This window comes from Astyanax mexicanus, chromosome 1 (genome assembly GCF_023375975.1).
Source record: "Astyanax mexicanus isolate ESR-SI-001 chromosome 1, AstMex3_surface, whole genome shotgun sequence".
Classification (NCBI taxonomy): Eukaryota; Metazoa; Chordata; class Actinopteri; order Characiformes; family Acestrorhamphidae; genus Astyanax; species Astyanax mexicanus.
The window spans coordinates 79,934,712-79,962,115 of NC_064408.1; the positions used below are offsets into that span (position 1 = coordinate 79,934,712).

The 27,404-nt window shown below is 41.1% G+C and overlaps 2 protein-coding genes across 18 annotated transcripts in view; one reads left to right on the forward strand and one right to left on the reverse strand.

Moving 5' to 3' along the window:
* Positions 1–262: 262 nt before the first annotated feature.
* dusp23a (dual specificity phosphatase 23a) lies at positions 263–2,561 on the forward strand. The gene is made up of 2 exons (XM_007255347.4): positions 263–706; positions 1,861–2,561. Exons 1-2 carry the CDS (start codon positions 431–433, stop codon positions 2,062–2,064), a joined length of 480 nt encoding a protein of 159 aa, XP_007255409.1. The 5' UTR covers positions 263–430; the 3' UTR covers positions 2,065–2,561.
* Positions 2,562–4,430: 1,869 nt separating this feature from the next.
* afdna (afadin, adherens junction formation factor a) overlaps positions 4,431–27,404 on the reverse strand; it is a 136,084-nt gene continuing 113,110 nt past the window's right edge. For 6 of the 17 annotated variants that reach the window (XM_022662850.2, XM_022662848.2, XM_022662849.2 and 3 more), the window contains 12 exons: positions 21,291–21,356; positions 21,055–21,128; positions 20,145–20,263; positions 19,643–19,834; positions 18,830–18,918; positions 18,077–18,268; positions 16,213–17,385; positions 14,490–14,528; positions 12,335–12,469; positions 9,358–9,904; positions 6,232–6,322; positions 4,431–6,084 (listed from right to left, as the gene is read on the reverse strand). In XM_022662850.2, the coding sequence (XP_022518571.2) occupies positions 5,931–6,084; positions 6,232–6,322; positions 9,358–9,904; positions 12,335–12,469; positions 14,490–14,528; positions 16,213–17,385; positions 18,077–18,268; positions 18,830–18,918; positions 19,643–19,834; positions 20,145–20,263; positions 21,055–21,128; positions 21,291–21,356 (2,871 nt within the window). In that variant the 3' untranslated portion in view covers positions 4,431–5,930. The remainder of the gene's footprint in view (positions 6,085–6,231; positions 6,323–9,357; positions 9,905–12,334; positions 12,470–14,489; positions 14,529–16,212; positions 17,386–18,076; positions 18,269–18,829; positions 18,919–19,642; positions 19,835–20,144; positions 20,264–21,054; positions 21,129–21,290; positions 21,357–27,404) is intronic. The other 11 variants (XM_022662861.2, XM_022662858.2, XM_015607396.3 and 8 more) reach the window with 6 other exon arrangements.

The window sequence follows — 27,404 nt, forward strand, 5'->3', positions numbered from 1 at the left end:
CATATAAAATACATAAAAAACATACATATACATAAAATACATTACATAAAAAATCAGACATTGTATGGTTATGGAGTAATGGCAAAATATGTGTCTTTCTGTTATAGAGGGTTAATTTATTTTTAATTAAAATCAGTATCTGACTTGTTCTCGTATCAAACACGAGGTCTGAGGAATATAATATAAACAGAGACTCAGTTGGACCTGTGAATCGGTTGAAAACAACTGTTCATCCACTACACAGTTACAAACACTACAAACTGTTATTTAGTTCACTACGCAGTGAAGGCAGTGATTATTAGGACACAGCCCAGTATTGTGAAACTCGCGTCTGCGCACTGTGGCGGACCGGAGTCCGGTTAAAGCGCACCTCCTGCTCCGCTGAGAGAGTGAATGAGTGTCTGCAGTTCAGCCGCTCCAGAGAAAAAGCATGGCGCTCAGCTTCGCACCCCCACCCAACTTCTCCTGGGTACAGGCGGACAGACTGGCCGGACTGGCCTGGCCCTCCAGACCTGCGCACTACCGCTTCCTGCTCCAGAACCGCATTCAGCACCTGGTGTGTCTGTGTGAGAGTAAACCCCCGGGGTCTGAGTCCTGCCCAGCCCTCACCCTCCACCACATACCCATAGTGGACTTCACTCCCCCCAGCCTGGCCCAGATCCAGAGCTTCCTCTCCATCGTAGAAGACTCCAGCTCCAGAGGAGAGGTAAGAAACCACACACAGAGCCCGGGCTGCAGCACAGGGAGCTCAGAGGTACAGATACACACACACTGGAAAAGTCTCTTAAACTGTCTGTGGGATTATATATGGACCACTCTACCGATTCAGAGTTAAAAAATATATATACAAAAAAAGAGTATTAATTTGAAAGTAAAAGTGTTACAACAAGCAAATGGCACCCATTACAAACCCGCTAGAGGGAGCCCACGAGTAAGTCCTCAATGAATGGGGTGAATAGAGATAAACATGAAGAGAGTAGATTAAAGTAGTTTGTTAAACTGCTGTGGTTGGTGGGCTGATGCTACATTTATTGAATTTCGTCACTATTTAATATCATTTAAGTATATTTGTGTGAGCTGTCCAGCTGAGTATTAAAACATTAAAAATGTAATTAAAATATAGATTTAACATCAGATTCATTTCAGGGCGGAAAAAGGGTGGAAAAGGCGAGTTATCAGGGCAAACTATGCCCCATGTTACCCAGTCTGAAGGGTGTTTGAACAAACTGTTAAAATTTCTGGATCTCGGAAGGTTGTGGGAATTCATGTGTTATTCATTAAATGTTAGTTCTTTTTATCATGTTTGTTCAGTTGCTCTATATGAATCCACTCATTTGGGACTCGGGGTCGGCCTCTGGTGGCCAGACTAAGATTGTTAAGAGAGCATTCTCGGCTCCTCTCCTCTGGTGCTGCGCAGGTTGCGTCCAGAAACCCCAAAAGTTGCTCGTTTTTCTCCTCCGTGACGGAAACTGATTCCTTCTTACATTTGTTTTATAGTATTATCTCTTTAGATATTATTATTATTATTATTATTATTATTTATGTTCTGACATCTCTGCTTTATCAGTGTATTTTATATATATTTATCTTACTGTTTCATGTAAGCAGCAATGATAGTTATAGTGTGCCACTCTATACTTGTCAAATGTACCTGTGTTAGCAGCAGTCTTTATATATATATATATATATATATATATATATAAAAAGATTGTATGTATGTTGTATGTACTGTAAATGGGTTTTAATCAGGCATTGTTTCTTAAGTAGACCGTTGCACCAACAGCCATACTCTCCTAATTTAACAGTTCAGTCACAGTCAGTTCTGAGGATATTTGTTTATTTTGGTGATTTTCTTTACAGGGTGTTGGTGTTCACTGTATGCATGGACATGGCAGGACAGGGACCATGCTGGCCTGTTACCTGGTCAAAACAAGGAACATCTCAGGACTAGAGGCAATAGAAGAGATCCGGAAACTTCGGCCAGGGTCCATAGAGACTAAGGACCAAGAACAAGCAGTGATAAAGTATCAACACTACCTCCATGAAGCTGTCATTAAAGGTTAAAGACACAACAGAAATGTTTATGTATATAAAACATTTTCTATTAGGTTCTATATTATTATATATTTAAATATTTTTTTAACTGTTATAATAAAGGCCCTTCTGCATCACTCCAGTGGGTGTGTTAGGACAAGACAATCCTGGAAACCACAGTGTAGGTCGAAGACTCTCAAACCTGGTCCTCGGGTAACATTGTAAGACGGCTTCCTGGACCGGGCGTAGGTCTACTGTAGATGGGTGTTGGTGGACTGTACGCCTGAAGTTGAGAAACAGTCCTAATGTTTGCTTAGACAGAAGTATAGTTAAGCAGTTCAGGTTTTAGAGGTCCACACCCACAGCTGAAAACATGAAAAGCTGTGGATTTGTACACAACACACCCCATTATTTCTATTCTGCACATCAGTCACTGTAAGTCTGTGTATTCATACAGTTTTGCTGCACTGTGTAGGTGTGGTTTCTGTTGATGCTTTATGAAAGAAAATAAAAGCTTTTACATTCCACCAACTTGTCATGTCATTCTTTATACAGCTGTATCAGTTGTGACCCAGCTTTACTAAAGTATATTGGGCAAAGAAAATATTTACTACTGAAATCGACCCAGACCAAATATTATTAGACTGCTATTTTGCTGGAGATTTAAAAGGTTTTTACACTGTGTGAACAGCACTCGAACATAATGTCACATCCCAGAGAACATCTTTGTTTAAAGAGAGTGCTATGTACCCACCCAAAGACAGCAAGGCCTGTTGTGCTCTCTCAGACACAGGCTACTGATGGTGAAACAGCATATGACCCAGGATTTAAATTTGCAATCCTCAGGTAATCATGTGTCTTAACTCTGTGGAGACATGTACACACACTCCTGCATTTGAGTGCAGCAGCTGCAGTTTAAACAGAGCTTCTTACGCCAGAGAAATACACTGATACATGCCACATGAGACTGTTCTGTCCACTGTGGGAAGTAATGTCTTCTATAATAATTTCCCAGTACACTGGATTAAGGCATATTATTTGTTCACGTGACCTTCCCATGAGCACACAGGCCAGTGCTTAACTTTACAACTTAACACAGGTGTGGAATTAACACTTCATGATCAATTTACATACTGCTATCTCATGGCTTAGCTGTTCCCTTAAAATGTGATGAGGGCCATTTCACCGAATGGGTGCCATTTCTGTCCCCAGGAAATTACTTGTATAAATGTGCACACAAAAAAAAATTTAACATACATTTTATTATTAAGCATAGTTTCTTGTGCATTGACCTAATTTCAAAAGTGTGTTAATTATTTTTTTTAAAAACTACTTAGAACACTGAAAAACAGCATTTGTTACCCGTCACTACTCTATACAATAAATTGTACCATAAAATATAATTATTACAATCCTTCAGAGATTTAATTTTTTTGCTTTTTTTTTTTTTGTTAGTTGGTTCTTCTGAAGACCATGGGGAGAACAAAATTACGTTCCTTCATTTGTTTTCTGTATATTTGATTTTATTGTAACTATGACTGAGGAGGTCAATCTCAACAAACACTCCTGTAACCTAAATTAATTAAAAGGTATAATTTGTTTATTTTAAAATACAAATTTAGGGAAAATCACTGTCAGTGTGCTCAGTGTCCTCATGCTGTTAGCATAGCCATTATTTAGCTATTTTTCATGTTTTTGCTAATTCTATGCTAAAAACTTGTTCCTATTACTGTAATTCATTACTCAAAACAAAGAGTAACAGGAATGAGTACCAGTACCAGGAATAAGTGCTTGTAACGGGAGTTTTTTTTCTATCAATTATTTGAACATGCAGTCAACCATTTCTGTAAAATAAAGACTTTCTTAGGAGAAAATCAAAGGAATTAGTGGACTTGTATTTAAACATGCTTTTTAAATTTTGCATGAATTTTGTAACCACCTTTGGTTTAGAAACCTTGCAAACAATTAAGCAAAGCTGTCTGAAGTTAAGCAGAACCTGTTTTGAATAATAATATTTGAAATATAAATACATTATAAGATTTAAAAAAAATCTCATTATAAGAGTTAAAAAAAAATGGAAGAGTTACAACAAACAGATGGCACCCATTCAGTGAAATGGCCCTTGAACATTTCAGTCATGTTCTGTTTATCTTACTAAGTAAATTCAGCACCATTGTAGCCTAATATTATGTATTTTCAGTTGACTAGAAGCCTTTTCTTTTCACTAGAGTCACACCCACAGATGTTACCATTGATGTGAAAACATAGCAGTATGAAGCTGCAGGTTATGAGTAACCTTTTTACTGTTCTACATGCTTTAAGAATCTAACCTCAGGAGGACATTTAACTCAATATTACAACCATTTTAATGCAATAGGAAATAAAAAAATACTTCCTTACAACAAAAGTAGTTTATTTTTTGTAAAATCTGCATTTATTTATGATTTACAAAAGCCTAACATGTAACAACCATTAAAATGAATCAAATAATTTCTTCTTTAACCTAAAATGGAAAACATGACTATGTATATGTCAGTTTACATTTCTGAAGCAGAAAAAAGAGGATATTGACACTACAGCCTTAAGCATCGTTTTAAATTTACAAAGTTTGTGAAGTCTGAAAAATTATTTACACATACACCAGTAAGTCTAGACTGTCAATGGAGATGTACAACCACATCTTCAATGCAAATATAATCTCCAATACTGTAGTCAAGGGAAATCTATCTAAATTCAAAACGAATCTTCAACAATCAGGGCTTTTTCTTTCAAAAAAAAAAAAACAAAAAAAAAACAAGTAATTCTCTGATGTGTATATTTGTCATTAATTTCACTTCCAACAGAGATGGTCCAGACTTTTATAAATAGTAAAGAATGTGTTACTGTGTCAGAAGGTTCAAATAAATACCTGCTAAGCAAAAGTGAGGCGTTTCGTGTCTTAGTTCCTTTAACCTCTTTACTCAAACCATTTCTTTTAACAAATGCTACTGTCAAACTGCTCATAACTACATCAGCTGGTCAGTGTCTCACTCAACTATGCAAGCGTCCAATTATTTCAATCCAGTCTGTTTAGTAACAATACAAAACTTAAAACTGGGAAAATAGAAAACTCTGAATATTATAAAACTGAAACTTTCGCTCCTCATGGAATGAGAAATGTGCCAGCAGTCAAAATAAAGATTCTAAAGCCAGAGGAAGACCAACATTTGCAGATCATGCTGACGAGGTTGTGCGAACTCCGTCCAATGAATACAAATGTGTTTACGTAGACACATCAGAGGTGACAAATGTCAGACAGTGTAAGTGAACATACAAGTGAACCAGCAGCTCTATGTTTGGAAGTGGATGCGCACGTTTACCCATGAGCTACAGATCAATAATCTACTTTGACCAATCATCTCCTGAATTTCTCTACTGGGAGACATGAACGCAGGATACTGGTCTGTTCTAAATCAGCACTTGTTTTTCAGAAAGTAAATAAATGTGTGGAAGTATGCAGATAGAGCATAAAACACCACCATAAAAATGTCCCACGTTACTGAGTGATATTTAAAAAAATAATAAAACGTGAAGAGAATGTGTCATTTTTCTGAATAACATTTCACAAACAAAAATATTTCAAATCCATCATTAATATAATTAAAACATTTTTACAGTGCTTTATTATAATATATCTTTGATACTTTAGAGGGAAATCACGCAGTACTGTCGCTCTTTTTGCAACGGTGCTTCTAAATTATACGTCCTGGTCCAGTTATTCAATACAAATGAAAAGGAATTTTGGAAAAACAGTGGGAAGCTCCACCCAGATCTCTTTCTCTTTCTCTTCTTCTTTTTTTTTTCTTTCCAGTGCTGGGTCAGGGATTGGCATTCAGTCCATCTAAGGCTGCTGGCTACTATTTTGTGTTGAGTTCATTTTCCAGCTCCATTAACTTCCGAGAGGCCTTCACTTTGTTTGAAACTTCCTTTCCCTGTGAGAAGAGTCTCTGGCGCTCCTTGAATGTGAGGTTCTCAGGCGCACCGCCTATGGAATTCTCCTGCTCTTGACCACTGAAACAAGACAAACCCTTTCATCAATCAATCTAATGTGTTTTTCTTCAGTCTGTGAAAAATAAACTCAGCAGTTTCAGATTCTGACTGAAAGCAGGCTGTATTTGAAGCTTTGCAGGAATATTCAGCTTGTGAAAAATCACTCACCCTTTTCCCGTCGATTTCTCTCGTGGGTCCTTGTAAACTTCTCCTGATCCTACAACTCCTGTTGTTGTGTTTCCAGTGTATGAATTAAATCCTGTTTTGGTTTCAGCAGACGGTGAGAAATAGAACACACAGTGAATTTCACAGAAAATGTCTTTTTTTTTTTTTTTGCATCTCAGCGAATAGCAATGCTATTTTTTGGCGTTACGAAGCTGCTGGGTTTAAGATGGTATGTGGTTGTGGTCTGGTTGGGAAAGTGACTTTTTGGTGCTGTAATTTACTGCAGATACCTTTATTCTTAATTAACTAAACACAAACTATAGATTAAATATAAACTGATTATTAATTAAATTGATAAATCACACCAGACAATCTAAACCTTAACCCAGCAACTTGTGGTAACATTTCAACATTAAGCTGCATTTTACCACAGACCAAAAAGCTGAACGGCTAGAAGAAGCTCATTGGGTTAGTCGTAAAGCATTGAAAAGCACACCTGAAGCAGGGTCTGTGGATCAGTAGGCTAAGGTGGAGTTCAAACAGCCAGGGTGTCATCACTTTTACAGCAACAAGCAACACAGTGGTGGCTAGAAGTGGACTACAGAGCTTCTGAGTGCTTCACATCTGACCAGGCTATGTGGTCTAAAACTGGGCCTAAGCTGTGTGTGGAAAGAGTCTACGGTGAATCTTTATTTAAACATGGCTGGTGTTTCTCTGACCTTTACACCCTGTTGCTCTGGTGTTATTCTCGTGATTGTGAAGTGCAACCGTAAAGGAGATTAGACACCACTGGCCTTTGCAGTTCCCTCCACCTTTGACCTGCTGTAGGAATCATCTAGTAGGCTCACGTGTCCGTGTGTGTGTGTGTCTGTCAGGGCGAGGAACCGCGCGGTCCTCTACTCCTACAACCTGGGAACTAATCCTGAATCCATACGTCAGCTGTGGTTTTGGCACAACCTCAATCCAAATGCATGTTGTTTGAGTTTCTTGGATAATGAAATGAACTGGAAGATGGAGCGGGGCGAGGGAGTGCAGACACAAACACATTGACGTGTGTGAACCGAAAAAGCCACTCCACTGGCAGAGGACCAGGATTTTCCAGCTAGAAAGCTTGGCTAAAACGGGGCTTGGCCTGTTCAGTAAGGCGTTGCTCAAGTTAAAACCACAAATTGAGAAACCACTGCAACAAAACAGTGTGAGCAGAAAAGTTCAAAGTTAAAGCTGATCATAATTATAAATTGTGGATTATTTAATACAAAATAAATATTAAATGGAGCCAAAGAGGACTCCATCTGTTTTAAGGGTCATGTATTATGTTTTTTCCCTTTGACATGCTATACAAATTGAAAAAGCAGCCGAGAAAGCTCTTTAGCTCAGTGGTCTTGGCTCCACCAGCGGAGAGAGATGGACCTCCATGGAGAAGAGGTGATGAGGGCCTGGGGCCTCAGATGCTGTGGGGTTACCTGAAGTTTCAGTAAGGAGGGAGAAGTGCAAAAGCCAATGATAAAGCTACATTCACACACTCACACACACACACAAAAGGAGAGCCAGACAGTGCAGAAAAGAGCAGGACAGCAGGCTAGCAGGAGAACTGCAGCACAAATAGCAGCCGTGTGGATGGACACCAAAGAAATGACGGAATTTGTATAAATGTATCAGTCATTTAAGGTTACATTTTACTACCACAGAAAATAATTGTTTTTAAGATACGCTTTAACATCTACTTATTAACATTTATTAAAATATTTAAGTCAATGGGTTTTCAGTTTTTTCCCTAAATATAAAATGTGTTAAAGTGAGTTTTACTATTACTACATAACCATTTCAATGTGTCCATACAGGCTTCAGCAGTGCTGCAGAAAAAGAAGAATGAGTACACTGAACATGGGAGACTGAGAGCAGAACAAAGAGCAGGCAGTAAACAGCAATAGATACATGGCCAGATCAGATATATCAACAGTTTGAGCAGAGAGGGATGCTGCCAGCGGGACTGGTTTCATATAGTCAGGTGGGAAAGCAAGGTTAGTGAGTTGTCCTTCAGTCAGAGCAAACGCAACTCAAAATTATAGCAGGCCTCATCAGCAGATAGATGCGGGGAGTAGCTAGCTGTGTGCAGGTTACATGCAAGGTCAGATACACTGGGCATCTCTGTTAGACTGGGTTGCATTACAGGCTTTTTTTGTGCACGACTGGTTACAAGATCTGGAAATGTTCTGGTCTACACATATATTCCCTGTAAATTGACCCAAGATAAAAAAATAAATACATATATGCATATATGATCTGTAATTATAAAAACAGCCAAACAGAATTTTGTTGTACAGAACAACTCAAATTAACATAAAAAAAGGTTAGACAAATTTATAGACAAATTCAGCATACATAATTGACCTATCAATTAATGAAGTAAATGGAATTTTAAATGTAAAACTGGGACTAAAGTAAATACTTTTTGACTTTTGTTACCAACCTTTCAGCGATGCTAGAAATTGATTTACAAATTGTTACCAATGGAGCTTAAACATGATGTCGAAAAAAGACGTTCGTCTTCAAACCAGCCATGCACAAAAAGTGAATGCCTCATGCGACAGATCTTTTCCCCTTTGCCAGTGACAAGAAGCCAGTGTCTCGTTCCCTGAGCTGATACTGGACGAGTGAGTGAGCGAGTGAGAGAGCGTCTGTGGAGGCCTAAGCCTGCCCCAAAGCAAACCACACACAGATGGGACGGCCGGCGAAACCAACAGTACGCAAACTGAATTTGGAGCGCACTGCGAATTACGGGCACTGATCGATTGCTTTTTACACCGTCAGGATGATTGGAGAAGAGGAATTGGTGGACAGAGGAAATCTGGACAGGTGAACGAAAAAACAAAAACAAATCTGATTGACAAAAAGAAGAAAGATGACAGTGACGGGAGACAAGGAAGAACGGATTACGAATGTGACTTCACTAAAAGCCCTACAGAATTTACACAGAGAGAGGAGGAAAAATTAAGAGGATCATCTCTCGTTGGGGAAATGGAAACAGAAAAACAAACAAAAACCAATTATGAATGGAAAATAAACCAATAAGAACGGAGGAAGAGCGGGGCAAACATGGGGCCTCCTCTCTCTCCTCGGCGTCTCTACCTTTTGGGGCAGTTGATGAAATGAAGCTGGGTTTTGCGGGAGGGGGAGGGGCTTGCCCTGCCTTGGGCGCGGTACTGTTGGCATTGGCCGCCGGGGGCAGCTGGAATGAGCCGGACAGAAAGATGCCGTCCGAGAGCGGGCGGGGCTTGCGTGCGGTTGGAGGAGGCGGTTGGGGCTTTGGGGCGGCCGGAAGGTCGCCATATGACTTCCGGGTAGCCGAGAGCTTAACCTGACCTGCTACGCCTGCGTCCTCCTCCTCCTCGTCATTGTACGAGACAAACTTGGCAGTGTACAAGGTGTCGGGGGAGACGACCTGGGTTTTGAGGTAGGAGGTGTTTCTCTGAGGCGGGGTCGGAGGAGGGTTGCTGTTGTTGCTGATGCTGTTGTTGTTAGTGGCGGGTGCGGGAAGGGGGGGCTGGTAGTCCCGGGGCAGAGGAGGTCTGTACAGACCAGGTTCATCTGGCGTCAGCAGCTTGCGCTCGGCCTCGTCATGCTGCCGGCGCCGCTCCGCCTCCAGGCGGGTGTAGTACTCCTCCTCCTGTCTCCTCTGAGGGGGGAATAGAGGGAGAGCCAGTTAGAGCTGCTTTAAACCAGCGTCTGCGTTCTCCTCTACCTGCGGTGAGGTCCTAATAATAACTGATCAAGTGTTACGGCTACTGCTGGGATTACTACTAGGGTTAGACATAGACTACATAGACAATTATTGGAGAGCTACTACAGAGAGCTGACCTACATCTTCATCCATTAGTGATTATTATTTTTTTTCCCCTTTATGGTATTTTTATTTTATTATTTTTTTTATAGCTTGTTTTACCTTCCGCATCCCTGCATACTCCTCAACTTTGTTGCTGGTATGGTTTAAACACATACATTAAGCGTAGTCGTAGATATATTTTCCTTTCAAAGGAAAAAAAGGCTCCATTCAAAAGGCTGTGTGGTCCAAGACTAGGTTTAATCCCTGTACTGGAAACTGCCCCCTAAAAGTGCACTAGAAGTTACTACTGTGATGGGAGCACCAACTGTATTTTAGACATTTACTGACTGTTACATATACAGATATACAACTTTCAATGAGAATCATTACTATGCTATTTAATCTGCATAGCATGGAGTGAATTGACAGCAATAATATCATTTTAAAGTCTTTGCACATGAAGCACTCTACTGAACAACACTGATGTACCAATGTGGTACTGTCACACTGTAGCCTGGAAACAATTATTTAATAATCTGATCATTTTAGAGCTACTGTATGAAGGACCCTAGTAACAGTAGAGCTTCTATTACTGATATACCAATAGGCAATAGTGTAGTACAGCTGTACTGTCTTAGCACTACTAAGTTATATATGGTTAAACATGGCCATATACTGCAGGGGAAGCAGTTTTGCTGTCTAATAAAGAATGTGTTCCATCTTTTACCCGATTACTGAGCTTCTGCATAGAAGGTTAATCTCTCACTTGCTTTTAGAGGTGTGACGTATACTACATAATAGATATTTCAGGCTCCCATTTCCTTTTGGGTCCACTAGGTGTCACCAGAGCATTGAGGAAGAATGCACTAGGCACAGACACCTGGGGCTGGTTCTAACTGGCGTGGGAAGATGCTTTTTTAGATGCTCTGGGCCTGGCTGGCCTTTTTTTTTTTTAATTTCCAGTGGAATGGCTGCTCTGGTCTCTGTACATGGATCCCCGGGGTTAGTGTGTGGTGGGGATGTCACTGATGAGGAAATGCTATGAAAAGGGGGGGATGGCCTCCACAAACCAGGCTGGGACATTCCCAATTGCAGTCCCAAGCAAATGTTGAGTGGAATGACAATGGCTTCCCAACAAAATGTTGGACTGTGTATAAAACCTGACAAATGATTCACATGCTTTTTTCTAGGGGTTGTGGGAGGGGATACATCACAAACACAGGAGAGGGAGCACTGTGAACACATGCAATTGGACATCACAACTGGGCTTTAAATTTCCAGTGGTCTGAAGATGACGCACAGACAAAATAAACACAATTGAATGGCCAACATACACTGAGACGATGTTCTGACTGAGCACTTGTGATGCATGATGTAAATTCAGACCACTGGTAATTCAATGGCCCTGTGCAACATTTCATAAGCAACTGAGACTGTGAATATGTAACACATGGGTGTTACACAGCCTTAAATAAACCTTCTGCAGAGCTAGCAACACATTAATATTCTAAATCTATAATAAACTTTCTTAACTGCCTCACTAATGCGACACTATCTCCATTTAAAACAGCACATGGACATTTCTCCACAGTCCAGTGTAATGGGCATTCGTAGGAGTTTCCTGTGACAACCACTTACAGGTTTTCTGGTGGAATGGTCCATATGGAACTCAGTGGAAACCTTGAAAAAGTTCAACGTTAACACAAACACACAAAGCTGACCACTTCTGGCCTCGGCAAAACATAAAACGTAATGGATCCTTTGGGACTGAAAGGTCTGCCCACATTAAAGTCAATAGTGTGCAGGGGTCCGTGGCATAAACTACAATTAGATGTGCATATATCAACAGATCCACTTCAATTACATGCCAGAGATATTAACATGTACAAATATTATGACATGAACAATTACGCTGTCAAGAGCCTCTTTAGGATATGAGTGGGACAGTTAAAAAGAAAATAAATCTACCTCCCACATGGAACTAAAAGTAATTTTAAAGTGCAACGATTATCATCTGGTCTTTACGTATTTAGCTTGCCCACTACAAAAACAACCAAGAAAAAAATCTGTCTGAAAACATATTCGACTTCACTAATACTAATATGGAGGGAAAAAAAAGAAGAAGTTTTTTTTAACTTTAAAGCGCCTCTAAATAAAACGCACGGTTCGAAAGCAGAATAATCTAGCATTGTATTGGTTGGAGTGTGTAACTGCTCAATATAGATATACAGCCTGTAGCCAGCGGTTGTGCTGACCGCTCCTTTGCCAGTCAGCCTGGTGTACCTTCTCGTCGGTTTCTCGCCTGGCCCGCTCCTCTTCTCTCCAGCGCCTCTCCTCCTCCTGCTTAGCCCGTTCCTCAGCTTCACGCTTACGGATCTCCTCTAGCTGCTGCTTCCGCCGCCGCTCCTCATCCTGCAGCTGTAAGCGATGCATACAGACACGCGCACACACAAAGAACAGCACCATCAGAAACAAGTCCAGTGCTGCTGCCTCAGCCTGCAGATCTAGGCTGAAGCAGGACCAAATCTAAGAGAAACTTCCTCTTTTATTTTATTTATCAAGAAATTAAGCTTATCCAATAATGCCATTTAAAAAAATGCTACCCTCCATAAGCTTTCTGAGAACATCTAAAAAGGCAGTAGCAGACTGTAAACAATAACCACTGCCTTGTATCTGTGCTAACGTAGACACAATCCTTGTACGCAGAGCTGGGCAATATGGCCTCAAATCGCAATTAATTGAAATAAACTATATTATGGTTAATCAATGATTATTTTAATAAACAGTGGACATAGCATGTTTTCTTGGTAAAAGCTGCTTAAGCTGCTTCTTGGCTCAATGTTTGAATTTTCCTCGATGTCACAGACTGGACAAAGCCAAGTCAGTAACAACACGCATGGCAGTGTGATTTTAAGAGGACACAATATATGAACACACAGTAGTGAAAGTAAATAATAACAAAATGTTTAAAAATAAATCATTGATATGGGCAAGGATACTTCACTTAACGTTTTTTGCCCAGCCCTGTTTATACGGATGAAACATTAAAAACATTAACACTTTTTTTGGCTAATTTAAATACTATAACTATATAAAATATATGGGGGAAGCCCAGAGCACTCTGACAGCCACGCCAAACTCGCTGATTTTATTATGCCTAAAACAATGCTTAAATTATGCTTAAAAAAATAATTGGATTTGATGACTGCATAGAGATAATTTCTTTTGGAATAGAAAAGAAGAAATTTTAGGATATTTTATGATTATCTCAGCCACTACTAGAACCTTGTGGCACAGCATTGTGCACTGCAGCTAGGCATACATGCGACAGCCTCTCATGCAGATGAACACCATGCAACCAAACCTGAAAGAGGAGCTCCATCCAGGAGACTCCATCACAAGAGCATAACCCTCCAAGCCACAAAATACCATTCCCCCCAAAATAAAAAAATATACACATCTAATAAAACCACACAACACTTTTCCCACACGGACGTAACGCATGACAGCCGCATCCAGACACAAAGGAAACTGGAGGAAAGAGAACACAGTACAGAGAATGAAAAACAACAGAGCACAGCAGCATGAAAACAGAGCATGATGATGATGAGCAGAGCAGAGTTGGGGAGAGAGCAGCTGGAGACTGGAGGCTTGAGCATGCAGCCAGGCCCTCATAGCGAGAGAGGGGACCAGAAGAACATGCACCAACCAGACATCCCTTCTCACTTTCACCACACTCAAACAACAGCTTCAGAATTCAGCAGAGCTGCATTAGCTTTCTGCAGGTCCAGGACCATATCTCCAATTTGATTCCAAGAATTTAGGCACCATAAAGGCTTATTATGCACTTTATTGAACTCACCTACCTTGTTGGTTAACCCTATATATATATATAACGGGACAGACCAGGACCACTTTTGGTAGGATACTTTTGGATGCAGGACTACTCAGCACCCAGTAGAGGCATCATATTGGTTTCACTGCTGTGCCGAGAATGGTCCATCACCCAAATAATATCTGGCCAGTGGTGGTCCCCATTACTCTGATGGGCGGGGTATAGAATGTTGAGCACCAGATACATGGATAAAGCCAGTGACTGTAAACCACTGTAATCAAAGAGCACCTTTCCAGCAGGTGTAACTGACAAAATGACCAACAAGTAGTTGCAAGGTAAGTGTTTTCAATAAACTGGTTACTATGTTCAGGCTAGTTAAGAGCAATCTGAAATTCTTGATGACTAAATCAACTTTTGTTGTTGTTAGTCGTTTCTAGGCCACTGTTCCAAAGCAGCAGTTTTCGAGTGAAGAAAGGAATCGACAATAATAAACATCCCAGGATGGATTCCCCACAACCAAATGGGGGAGGGGGAGAATGAGCGAGAAGAAACACAGGTGGAGTCGAAAACAGGAAGAGAGCATAAACAGCGTAAAGAACGTACCAAGTCTAGAACAGAGATTGCTGGGACAGCAGTCTGCTGCTGAGGAGGGGGAAAGAAACCATCCAGAATAGCGGAGAAAGAGAAGTAGAGAGAGAAAAAAGGAGAGAGAGCGAGACAGAGCAAAAAAAAAAGGAAAAAAGAAAGAAAAAGAAAGAAAGAAAGAAGAAATGAAGAAACAGAGGGCGGAACAAAGAAGATAAAAGTGAAAACGCTGGCGCAGTGGGCTGGGACACAGCGTTGCGCTGCCAGCAGCATTCCAGGGCAGTATGGGACTGATTAGCGCCAGCGGCCCACTTCCCCTCCGCAAACACATGCATGGAACTGGAGAAAGGTTGGCTCACAAAAGAGAGCCGGCAAGGAATTTCCCCATCATTCCACCACCCCCTGCTGCAGCTCAGGCAATATTTTCCCTTCAAACAAGCACAGGAGCTGACCCTCCGTTCCCAGCGCTCGGCCTGCCAGGTTTTCAACACTATAAAAGGTAAAAGGTGAGTTCCTGCCGGGAGCTACAGTAGCCTCGCTTTATGAGGCATGTCGCTACTCTGTGGAGAGCTTCTGCATGTCAATAGCTACTTCAAGGCTATGTTACTACGGGGCTGAAAGATAAACTGGCGTTTTTAATAACCGAACTTCACTAATTTATATAGCTGATGAACTTTACAGGCTCACTGGAAAACATTCCTGAAAGCCTGTAAACTCCCCAGCTTATATGAACTCAGACTGACTGTGTTTACCAGTATATTCATTCAATTTACTAAAGACTAGAACTAAATCTTTCTACTAAAGTGGCCAATAACTAAAGATTTGTCAAAATCAATTTCTATGTTTTCATCCATAGAGTTTTTTTTGACATGCTTTTTTTTTGACAAAACAGCCAAATACATTAAAAGCTAGTTTCTTCATAAACTATATTGATGTAAAATGATGTATTAAACAACATCAGGCACTGTAGTTATTAGCATTTTGAAAGATGAACTGGTGATGAGATTTTTTTTTGTCAATTGAGACATAATACTCAGCAAAATTTCAGTCAGGGGTGAATGATTACGCTCGGTTAGTATTTATGAGTGTGCACTGGTGAAACTGTAAAACCTAGCATGGAGTTTCTATGATAACAGGTTTGGTGGTTCTGTACGTTTGAAAAAAATGGGACGTTTTTCCTATTAAACAACTAAATAGTCACTTTCTGACCCAGATCTTTATGAGATGTGCTGATTTGGACGTGGTTAGCTGAGATGGATCAAGCACCGGCGGCAAGGTCGGTGCTTGGCATCTTGAAGCCCTGCCCCTCAAAATCGCTAGTGCAGCAGGTATCAGCAGCTCAGCATGGCAAAGCAATGACATAAGCATGTTGCAGGTGCACATTGCAAAAACATTCATTCACTAGAGGAATTCTGGAGCTTGTTTCCTTGCTTAGATTGCTATGACAGCTCAAAACTCCTACAGTTCCCTGATGCTTGCACTGGTCTGGACTGAATTAAATGCTAGGTTACATAGAGACAAGAAAGGAGAAAAACCTGCAAGGTCAACCTAAAGCATAAACACTTTTTACACATTTGATAAGAAACAAAACATGAACATCCTAGGTGTGAACTACCTACTACCTGAGGTCTACCATTGATTTGGGACAACAGACCCTCTTTATATTATTCCTAAGACATTTTCTAGTGCCTACTCTTTGGGCTTGTGTCTTGTATCTAAGCTAGCTGTGGCTGCGGCTCACCCTTGCTCTCTTCTCAGCCTCCAACCTCTGCATGATCAGCATGGTGTCCACGTCCTCATCGTCTTCCTCCTCCTCGTCCTCCTCGCTCTGCTTGGACTCCTGCAGCCTCTTTTGGAATTGCCACTCCAGCATGAGCTTGCGCAGGCGGTCACTCTCCTCGGCTGTGCGTTCGGGCTTGGCCTGCAGCTCCTGGATCTCCTTATCCAGCAGGTCCACGATGTGCATCTGCTGCTGCTTCTCCAGTTTCTCCCGGGCGTCCCTTTTCCAGGGGTCCGGCGAGAGGCTGTCACTGGCTGACAGCTCCTCTTTGCTGATGGTAATGTACTGCAGGTCGCGCCGCTCGATGGTGCGCGGTTGCTGCTGCGGCTGCAGGTCCCGGATCACCGTGTCTAGAGGCTGTGAAGGTGGCAGTGGGGCACGAGGAAGGGTGGAAAGCTTCTCTGGCCTGGGCGGCTGGGTCTGGGGTGGCTGCTGGGGTTGGGGCAGGTAGGGCTGGGGCAGCTGCATGGACACTGGTGGCTGTGGAGGAGGCATCTGCTGGTGCTGGGGAGCTGGGGGCAAAGTGGGGCCATGCTGATTGTTATGAAGGGCAGGGGGTGGGCCCATGGGGTTGCGAATTTGACCCAGCTTCCTCTCCTGCTCCCTCCTCTTCCTCTCTCTCTCCTCTTCTAGTCGAGCCTTCTCCTTTTCATACCAGCGCTGCTGCTCCTCGCGCTTCTTGCGGTCAGCCATGGCCTGCTGCTGCTGCTGGGAGATGGCAGGCGGGGGTGGCAGGGGCAGCTCAGTCTGGGGCTCATAGTCATAGAGCGCTGGAGGCGGGGGTGGAGGGGGAGGGGGCAGGTCTGTGCGGGACGGCTGGGACACACCCACGGGGCCAGAGTGGGGCCCTATGGGAGTCTTCCAGCGGCCGGCACCGCTCTTGTGGTTGCTCTGGGGCTTGGTGCCAGACGAAGATGATGAGTAGTTAAGGTGCTCCTGACTGGAGGTGCTGGACTCCACTGAGGACGACACCTGGTGATTCCAGTGCTCTCCAGCCACGCGGTCCCGCTGATACTCTGCCTCACGCTGTTGCTGCAGGAGCCGCAGGTCTTCCTGTCTCAGACGCTCAGGCAGGCGGTCGGCGGGGTATCCCACTGGAGGGTCACACAGCTCCTCCTGAGAGCGTGCCACCCGCTGCCATAAAACAGACATAACAGGTTAAATCATACAATCACAATCTCACCCAAAGCAATATGAAGCTAAACAGGACAACAAATTCAGAAAAGGAAAATAAAGCGTAGACCTACAGAATTATAAAGATATTTATGAATCCCACAGTAAGACAATGGAAAGTTTATCTGCTACAAAATAAAAGTAAAACATAAGGCTTCATGCAACCTAAATTATTTAGCTTGGCACAATAATACTTATTTTTTGATACCCATACAGATTGACACAATATTTACCGCTGATATTGACTGGACACACAACACCCATAAAAATCTAGTCACCAAACTTAACTCTCTCTTAACTGCATAGAATCAAGTGTTGGGTTACTAGATAATGCAATTGCTGAGTCCAAAGAGAACCAAATCAAAACAATTTCATAATCTGGCTCAAGTAATCAACATTACACAGCCACTAACTAACTGTCCAAAAGCAAATTTACACAGATTGATATTAATTTCAACATAGTGGAACTTTCATATGAAGTCTGTTGCATTTTTGGCTTTCTGTGCTCTGTAAACAGGGCTAGAATCTCCACAGTACTCATACATTTGCAATTAAGCTGTATTTGGAGATTAAATCAAAATAAACTTCAGACTTATCTAAATCTAGACTCCAGTACTTTACTATTTATTTCTGAATCTGTAGATACACTAACCTGCATAGCCATGCTGTTGTGGTGATGGTCATCCATAGGAGGAAGTGGTTCTGGCTCATTGCTCTGCCAAGGCTGGCCGGATCCAGGGCCCATCCTGTCCTGAGGTTTAGAGGCAGGGAAGGTGAAGTATTCCCTAGGGTACGTCTGAGTGGGGATTGGGTATGCTTCTGGACGGGGCGGAGAGGGCTCCTCCTGTAAGGCAAAGCATGAGATTAACAGCTGATGACAAGCTGTGTTTTGATAATGCGGTTCAACATCTGAGAGATTCATTTGTAATTCATTGACAAAAGCATCGTAAAAAGAAAAACAAGACGCTCTGCTGGGCTCCACATAATGTTTCAGTTAAGAGTGTTACTAATGGCTGCATCGGTCAAACTGCCACTGTGGTCACAGAAAGCATTTTATGTTTCAGAGCTGATTAACTAATCAGAGACAGTGGTTAGCAACGTGATTAGAATTAATTGCAGAATGAAAGCAGCGAGCAGATAACGCTCATTTCAATTACTTCATCTTCAACCAAGAATAATGTGCCATCAAAGAGAAAAACGTGTCCTACGTTAATAAAAAAACAGACCCAGCACAGGCACTTGACTAGACAGTCCCTTCAGATATAAACAACACTTTTAATGTTTGTCAAATTTGCTATAAGTGACTTTACACAACAGGCCTTACAAAACCTCAGAGTTCAGAGGGGTAAGCTTAGACAGTTCATTGTTGGCATTCCTCTCTGAGATGTGCAAACAGTTCACTCACATCAGGGCAGAGGTTGCCTGTGGAGACAGACGTGATCTTTCCTGGAGCTCCAGGATAGGCAGACTTTCCCCCTGGACTCTGAGCTTGATCTGTAGAATAAACAATGTGTCATATTTATATAACTTAAAAAAAAAAAAAAGATGTTCAAAGAGTGCACTGACTTTAGTACCTTTACATTTTAGGTTCAATCAGTTAAACACAGTCAAATTAACCCAATAAACTCTGTATAAAAGCTTACATTTCAGTTCTTTGCTTTCCTAAATGCATTAACGGCACAATAATCAGCAATTTCACTAAGCCACAAATATAGGACCCCGAGGACGCCATAAAATGTGCTAAATTAAATGGCTCCCACACAATTCAGAATTTTGCTCCTTCTAACAAAGGGTTGAATAATAAAAGAGTTTAGAGTTATAAGCTCTTTTGGACACATCAGCTTATAATTTCCCAGCAACAAAGTGACCGATACTAAGGGTGTAAAAAATATTGCTATATTTTGAAGTATAACAATATTTTGTTCTGATTGTATAAAAAGAAAAAAAAAAGTTTTCAACTAATAATTATGATAGTGTATTATACTATGATAACTTGCTTGAAACAATCACAATATATTGACTTGCTTAGAGTATTACAATGTACTACAATATATTGAATTGTAACCCCTGTATTGTTATATGTATCATATCCCCACATTCTTGCCAATACAAAGTCCTTCCATAAGACAATGTTAATTATATAATTAATAATTATTACTTGTTCTAATGACAACAAACTAACGTATTCTTCACTCTATATGCTTATAGAAATACTCACTGGCCACATTGGGGCTAGAGCGATGGTCTGCCCGGTTCTTCAGGAGCCTGTCCTCTCTCTTTGGTTCGGGGTAAGTGTCCCAGGCCCCCTGGGGGCTCTCTGGAGACCCGTTCTGAACAGAGTTGTTGTACAGCTCGAAGCCCTCACTCTTCGGTCTGGCCTTACCCTTATCCCCACGGCCCCGGTCTGATGCTGTGGAGAACAGATAGATATGATTTAGCACAGATTTAGTCTGCTTACTGAAATTTCTGATTACATCCAGGTAAAAACAATGATATTTACACTGAATTAGTTTTACCAGGGAAATAGTGGCAAAGAATGTAAATACTTGCACATGTTTAACTCTACTTAACTAGACTTCACTGAAATATTCTAACTGTAACAAAAAATAAACAATTACACCTCTATTGTCCTTTTAGGATCATAGTGTGCTGCATGTCATGACAGGGATATGTGGTCAATAATTTGCATGCAAGAGACCAAGTGTGCAGGGCAAACTTACCGCGGGGCATCATGGGTGAGGGCTGGTTGAGCAGTGTGGCCAGCCCGTGGTAAATAGCCCCCTGCTTAGCCACTTCTAGTGTCACCACCGAGCCTGTGCGTGTCATCAACTCCGCAGCCCTGAAGCACAAAGAGAAACATCTCAGTTTTCAATGAAAACTGTAATTAAAAAAAAAGAAAATAGCACTGAAGTCATAAAAACAGCTTTTGATTTGGCCTCCACAATAAAAAAAAGAGTGAATAATCAAAAAAAAAAAACACAGTACACAATAGTGGTAATCTGAATATTTGGCAAAGATAAATGTGTGGTTTACCACAGGCCATATTTAAGCAATGACTTCAAGAGAACAACAAATCTGCATTTGAAATGTCAAAAGCTGCCATTTTTTTTAGCAAAGCCCATGATGCTTTTTATTTACAGCATGGGTCATAAAGGCTTAAAGAAATCAGCAATTTATACTAATTAAACATGTAATAGAATATAACTAGACTTCACAGACAGACAAGCAAAGAGTAAACTACTCTGACTTTTTAAAAAATAGACTGGCTTTTGTACAAAAACAGCACAGCTGAGCACAGCCCAGGGGTTATAGATGTTTGATGGAAGGACGAGGAAAAGTTTAATCCAGGAAAGATATTTGCTGATGGTCAGAACAAACCACAGCAAGGTCACAGAAAGGCACTCTATTACAGTTACACTGTATTATGCCTTTGTTCTTGTCTAGTCAAACTATTACATTAAGATTTCAGACAATTGGAACGGCTCATTGTATGAAATTCTTCGTTGTTTTGTAAAAGTTCTGTTCCCCCTCAGAGCAGCAGGATATTGCATGCTTAGTTTTTAAATCCACTTCATCAGAAATCCCACTCTAAAGAACCTTTTAGGGAGGTGCTCGTAGTTCTTAACTTACCTTTCCTGAGAAAGTCCAACCAGACTTCTCCCGTCCACACTGAGTAACTGGTCTCCAGCAGCCAGACGTCCGTCCTGAAGAGAAAACGCGCACAGACAAAAACAGCTCAATTAAACTAGTCTTTTCTTTAAAATGACATAAACCCACTATTATCTGTCTCTAGTTCTTACTCACTGCAGATGAGGTCATGCCTTGTATTCATGTCCTAAAAACACTTTCCCTTAAATGACACTCACCATGTCTGCAGCTCCCCCCTTTACAACAGACTTGATGTAAATCCCAAGCTTTTCCTGGCCAGCACCCTAAAGAAACACACAGAGGAAAACGCTGATTTAAAAAGTAAGGATTTTCTTACAATGCTATTTAATTACATGCTCCAGGTGTTCGGTTAAAGTATAAAGGTGGTTGACAGCGGAAAACGAAGCTGGATGTAAATGAACGAGCCAAGAACCTGTGTGTGCTACAGGTGTGCTAAAGCAGAAAGGGCAAACAGTGCAGGAATCTGCCCCTCCACGACAAGAACTGCCCACGCCTGCTTTAGATTGTTAAAATTACTACAGTACACTATCCAAATCTATCCAATATTGATACTGGAGAAGAACCAAGTGGTCTGTAGTCGTTTATCTCCACTCAGGTAACGAAAGGATCCCCAGCCTGGCTTATTTTAGTGGTTTCCCATTCTAAACAACACAGTAAAATGGTAAGGTTTAATAATTAGGTGATTAGCTGAATCAGATGTGTTGTGAGCATAATAAAACACATGATTGGTGAGTAGGAGGTACAATTTAGTGAAACAAAGCTTTTTGCTGCACTGACTAAAATCTAACCCCACATCATGATGACTATTACTAAATTCAACGATCACTGATTAGCTCAGAGTCAGCCTTCACCGAACTGGTCACTCATTTAGGCGTTGTTACAACACAAAAAAACAACAAAAAAAGTCTCTCCTCACAAGCTCTAACAACACACTTTAATTTGATACTCATCTACAGAAGCTTCATGTGCTTAGATTGGTACACCTTCTGGCGTGTCTACAGCAGAGCAATACTGTCCAAATCGACCAACACTCCAACGCAAACACATGCCCAAGAGAGGAGCTGTAAACGCTACAACTTTCTTAATCAAATACACAGTTCTGAGCTTTGCCTTGTCTAAATGCCAGTAACATCCTGTCCAGGAGCTCTGCGCTTTAGAGGGGTTTGCTTTTTATGAGATGGTTTCAGCTTTCATTGAGTGCATGTTTTTTTTATCAGGCTAGATTTATCATTTCAACAAGGGGATCAAAATCCTGTCTGCTACCAGGGCTTCTACTAGAGGAGAAAAATACATTGAAAAATATTTTCATTTTCATACTTTATGCTTTGTTGGTAGATTTAATTATACAGTATGTATATATACCTGTACAGCTTCACTGTACAAACCAACTGATATGTTCCAAAATACTTAAATAAAGCAGGTGTTTTCTATTTCTATTTCTTATTTAAGACAAAGGGTTTTTATGTGAGAGTGACTCAAGCGAAAACACAGTGAAAGTCCTTTTTTGTACCTCAATTTAAGGTACAGCCCCAGCAACAAGCTTTGTACTTTCTGTACTTATTTTTTTTAGTGTGTATATAAATAGCAGGCCAATGTCTCACTGGTACTTTTATACTGGTGTACCTCTGGCCTCTAGAATTTTGCTGAGAAACATTAAAACACAGTTCAGAGATATGCTTTGTGTCCCACACTCACTCACACTCACACTCACACTCACACTCACACTCACACTCACACTCACACTCACACTCACACTCACACTCACACTCACACTCACACTCACACTCACACTCTCACTCTCACTCTCACTCTCTCACTCTCTCACTCTCTCACTCTCTCACTCTCTCACTCTCTCACACTCTCTCTCTCTCTCTCTCTCTCTCTCTCTCTGTCTCTGTCTCTGTCTCTGTCTCTGTCTCTCTCTCTCTCTCCACTCAGGTGAACCCTACTTAGGCCCTCACCCAACAACCGTGGCTGAATAACAGCAAGCAGACCAACTGGACACCTGAACAAACACAGGCCAGAACAGCAGCGGTGTGATGGAAGAGTTCACACAGTCTCATGGGAAAAATGTCTCCATTTGCTTGCATGTCCTTTTTTGTGCCTAATAATGAGATGGAACACATTAAGTTTGGTGTTCAGTTTCAACTTCAAGGGCATGGGATTCTAGAATATGATTAAACTACAGTCCAAGCGCAGTGTCAAAACAAAGCATCATCCTGCGAGTCTCACACCGCACCCACTCTGCTGCACACTGCACGCTTCATTACTCCACCACAGACACTGTGATCTCACAGGCTCCCCTGGGAGCATGCCTGGATGGAGGTCTGTGGTCTGAGGAGGGCTGGAGGACATGACCAGGAACAGCCAGGAAAATCAGCACCAAGTGTGAGTAATCTACAGTACACACACCTGTTATTCACAAAAAACTGCTGATGTGATACTGAATAAAAAAGGCGATTTTCTTCATCACACACACTCAAGTATCATATATAAATCACAAGCAGGTGGTGTTAATGCTGTGATCTACAGGCTCTTACTATAGATATATAGAAACTATAGAAATGTTAGTAAAATTATACACAATTGTAGAAACTGAGCTCAGCTCAATCCTGGTCCTGGAGATCTTCCAAACTGCAGAGTTTACTTCCCCACTAATAACACACACCTGATCTTCAGAGACATGTGATGTGACCATTCTAGGCTCAGTTAGGTTACATCTGAAATCTTCAGCGTTGTAGATATCTATGACCAGAGATGTTTTTAAATAAACTATGTTATTTTTGCTCAAGTCAGATCATTTCTATTTCTTCTATTAGACAGACACATATTAAATGTGATTATTAAAAGGCTTAGAGATTCAAAACTGTTGTTTCCTTATGTTGCAGACTACTACACAGTAGTGATACAATACACAACAAATTCTACTGTATGAAACTGAATTTGAATACATGTAGTGTATCGTACTGTATTGTCTTATTGTGTGGCTAAGTGAGTGATGGAGAAATCAGACTATAGAAATTACAGATTTATTTTTAATCATTGCACTTTCATTACAGGACAAGATTGACGGTCTTGACTTTTTTTCTTCTTTCAGAGGATCAATTCTCGCATGAATATTATGTACTATGTTTTCTTTTAACAAGAGAATAATGCTAATAGATAAAAAAAAAACACAATTAGTAGCATCATCCATCCCTATTTTATTATACTGAATGCATGGAAATTATAAGTGGTTTCCTGGACTACACAGCATTCTAAATAAAGACTTTCCATTGAAAGGAAAACATAATCTTGGACTTATTCCTTGTATGGGAATCAGTGTTTCGCTAGATCAGGTGTGTTGGGGCAGCAGGGTGTTTTATCTAATTGATACAAACTTCCTCTAAGCTGGTAGTTTGGAAGTAGGCAGTGTGTGAGTATCGAAAACCAGTAAAATATGCATGAATACCCTAGAGCTGTGACTTAAAAGCACAAAATAGAAAATGTATATTATGCATATAGATTTTGTTTATCCTGAATGATGTGGATTTCTTGCAGAACATTACTTTTCTGTTCTACCCACAATCTTCCATAAAGTCTTCTCAGAAATTATGCTTCTATGCTTCTAGACCTCCTAAAACTCTGATCCACAACACCTGTATCGGCTTTAAACGAAGCCTGCTCTACACTGAGTCTCAAAGCCCCCCTCCATACACATACATACACATTCAGTCAGCCAGCACTGTGAGTGGAGGTTCTGAACTTCTCTTCTCTCATGCAAAAGAAGAGCTTGGGAAAGCAGGTAAGCTGAGGACATGCTTTACATCTGGAGATGTTTCAAAAGCACTTGGGGACGCACAGTTTAGTCTGACTGGTTAGACAACAAGCTGCTGCCTGGAGGCTCAATGCTAGAGCTGTTTTTAGAGGTGAGTGGATGGTAATTAAGTGGGAAATTACTGTTTGTTGTTCAAAGCAGCACCGTAGTTACTGCAAAGAAAATGCACTGATGTGGCGTGAGGAGGGGAACTTAAAGAAAAGTCTTTATCAGTGGTGGAGAAGGTTGAAAGAGAAAAGTTGTTCGCTTTATTTGTAATTGAAGACGGGTGCTGGTAAGGAGCGGCACGTTGTGGGATAAGACGAAACAGAATATGCTTTGAAAACGCACGCAATATCTTTGAATAAGCCCACCCACAGCACTCACTATTACTGGAAATCACACATACACACACACAGCACCACAACACACTTCACATGAATACCACACACATACCACAGGCCTAAACACCCATGGCCTAACCACAAATATAAAAAGTTATACATGAATATATGGCCCAGAGTCCATGTGCAAGCCTGGAACACACACCCACCACAAACGCATAGGCGCACACACTACAGCGGGAAGCCGATGGCAGCTCTGCGGCTGGGCATCTAGGCAAGTGAGGCCACAGGAAATTTACTGCAATCCATTTAACAGCCTAAAACGTTTCAGTGCACAATGACTAGCTAGAATTACATCTAGAGAAAACAGCCACATGCAGAATAAGAACCGAAAACACAAAAGCTTCAGCATTTGTTGGCCTGCAACACTTAAGAAGCACAATAGCAATCAGTGGAAATACAATGAGCACAATACAAATGGTAATGAATTTTAACAGAATACAGCCTTTTTGCATGTTTAAAACACTACTAGACCCAATCCTACACAAAACATAAGAAGCATACTATATAAATACGTACAGTAAAGAACCTACCACTACACTGTGGCAACTCTCAGTCCTGATATAAATCAAACAGCAGCTCACCGGCTGCCAACACAGGAATCAATGGTTGCAATACAGTACCTCTATGATAGTATCATGACTGTCTCCTCCTTAGAAGGAGGTGTTTAAGACACAGGGGGCGGCAGGTGGGGGATTCCAGAAGTCCCAAGGATCAGTTGGTGTTCCCTAGGGTACCTGGACACAATGACACCAGCACAGGATAGCCAGACATTCCCCTACATCCTGTTACTCCAAAAACACTGAGCCTTACAGCTAAACAACAGGCAGTAATCTGAGTCTTGGTTCAAAAGACACACAAACAAGAACAACTACGCTCAGCCCTGACATCTAGACATCATTCAGGCTACAAAATGATGACTGAAATATATACACAATGTTCTTTTAATTTATACAAACCAATTTGTCAAAAACAACTTAAATCAAATAAGCAAGTTTATTAGAAACTATTTAAATATCAGGGTAGATTGAGACAGGTTTGCGAAGATTTATGCTTTCACAGTTGGAACAAGCTACAACTACTTGCTTTATTCCACCACACCCACTTTCAAGAGTTTGTTTAGTAGGCATTTGCGTGAGAAATTTCTGGCATTTCATCTCCAATGTTTTAATGTTGCTTTAATGCAAATCCAATCAGTGAACTGCTGTGGAAACTGATCCTACAGTAGCTACCGATGCTTTAAAAAAAAAAAAAAAAATAATAATAAAAAAAAAATTTATATATATATATATATATATATATATATATATATATATCTGAGTGTTTCGGGGCACCGCATAACATAATTCCATGTCCTTTCAGGAAAGAGGATTAAATTATGTCTATGACTGAAAGTGCTACATTCACCCAAACCTATTTTTTTTGAAGGAAAAAGTCTGTAATAAGGCTCTGTTGAAGCAATCTGTCAAGGTTTTGGAGTAAGATTTTAGCCTAAGAGCTAACCAAAAAGCCTCACAGGCACCCAATGCACTTCACCAGAGCTCCATATAAGAGCCTTTTTTTTGTTAGATTCCCCTCTCAAGAGCAGCTGTACAGATGTTTGGGTGAATGTTTTAAATTTAGCTCATTCAAACATTGATGCCGTTCCTTTGCTTTGGAAGGTAGTGGATATAACTTATTATAGTTGCATGTTGCTCCTTAACACTAATCTTTTTGCATTTTGTTTTCATAACATTGTTGTTTAAGCCATAACTATATCAACATATCTGCTTTTGCACCAGAACTTAGCTTGGGTCCTGTGCAAAACAAAATAAGCAAACCTGGCTGATAATCTACATTCAGACTAAAAGGTGGCAGGTGGACACCTGTTCTCCAGCTATGAGACACACATGCTGACAGGTACACTTCAGTAACATATTTCTTCACATTAAAGAGAAAAAAGTCACAGCGTGAGAAACACTGAGCAGCTCTCAGCTTGAGGCACTTTGGCACCTGAATCCTCACAATGGCCCGAAAAGCACTCTGCTGCTGCTGCTGCTGCTTCTGCCTGTAGGCAAGCCCCAGCACTGCTAAACCTCTCCCCCTTACACAGCACCCGCAAAACAGGAGGG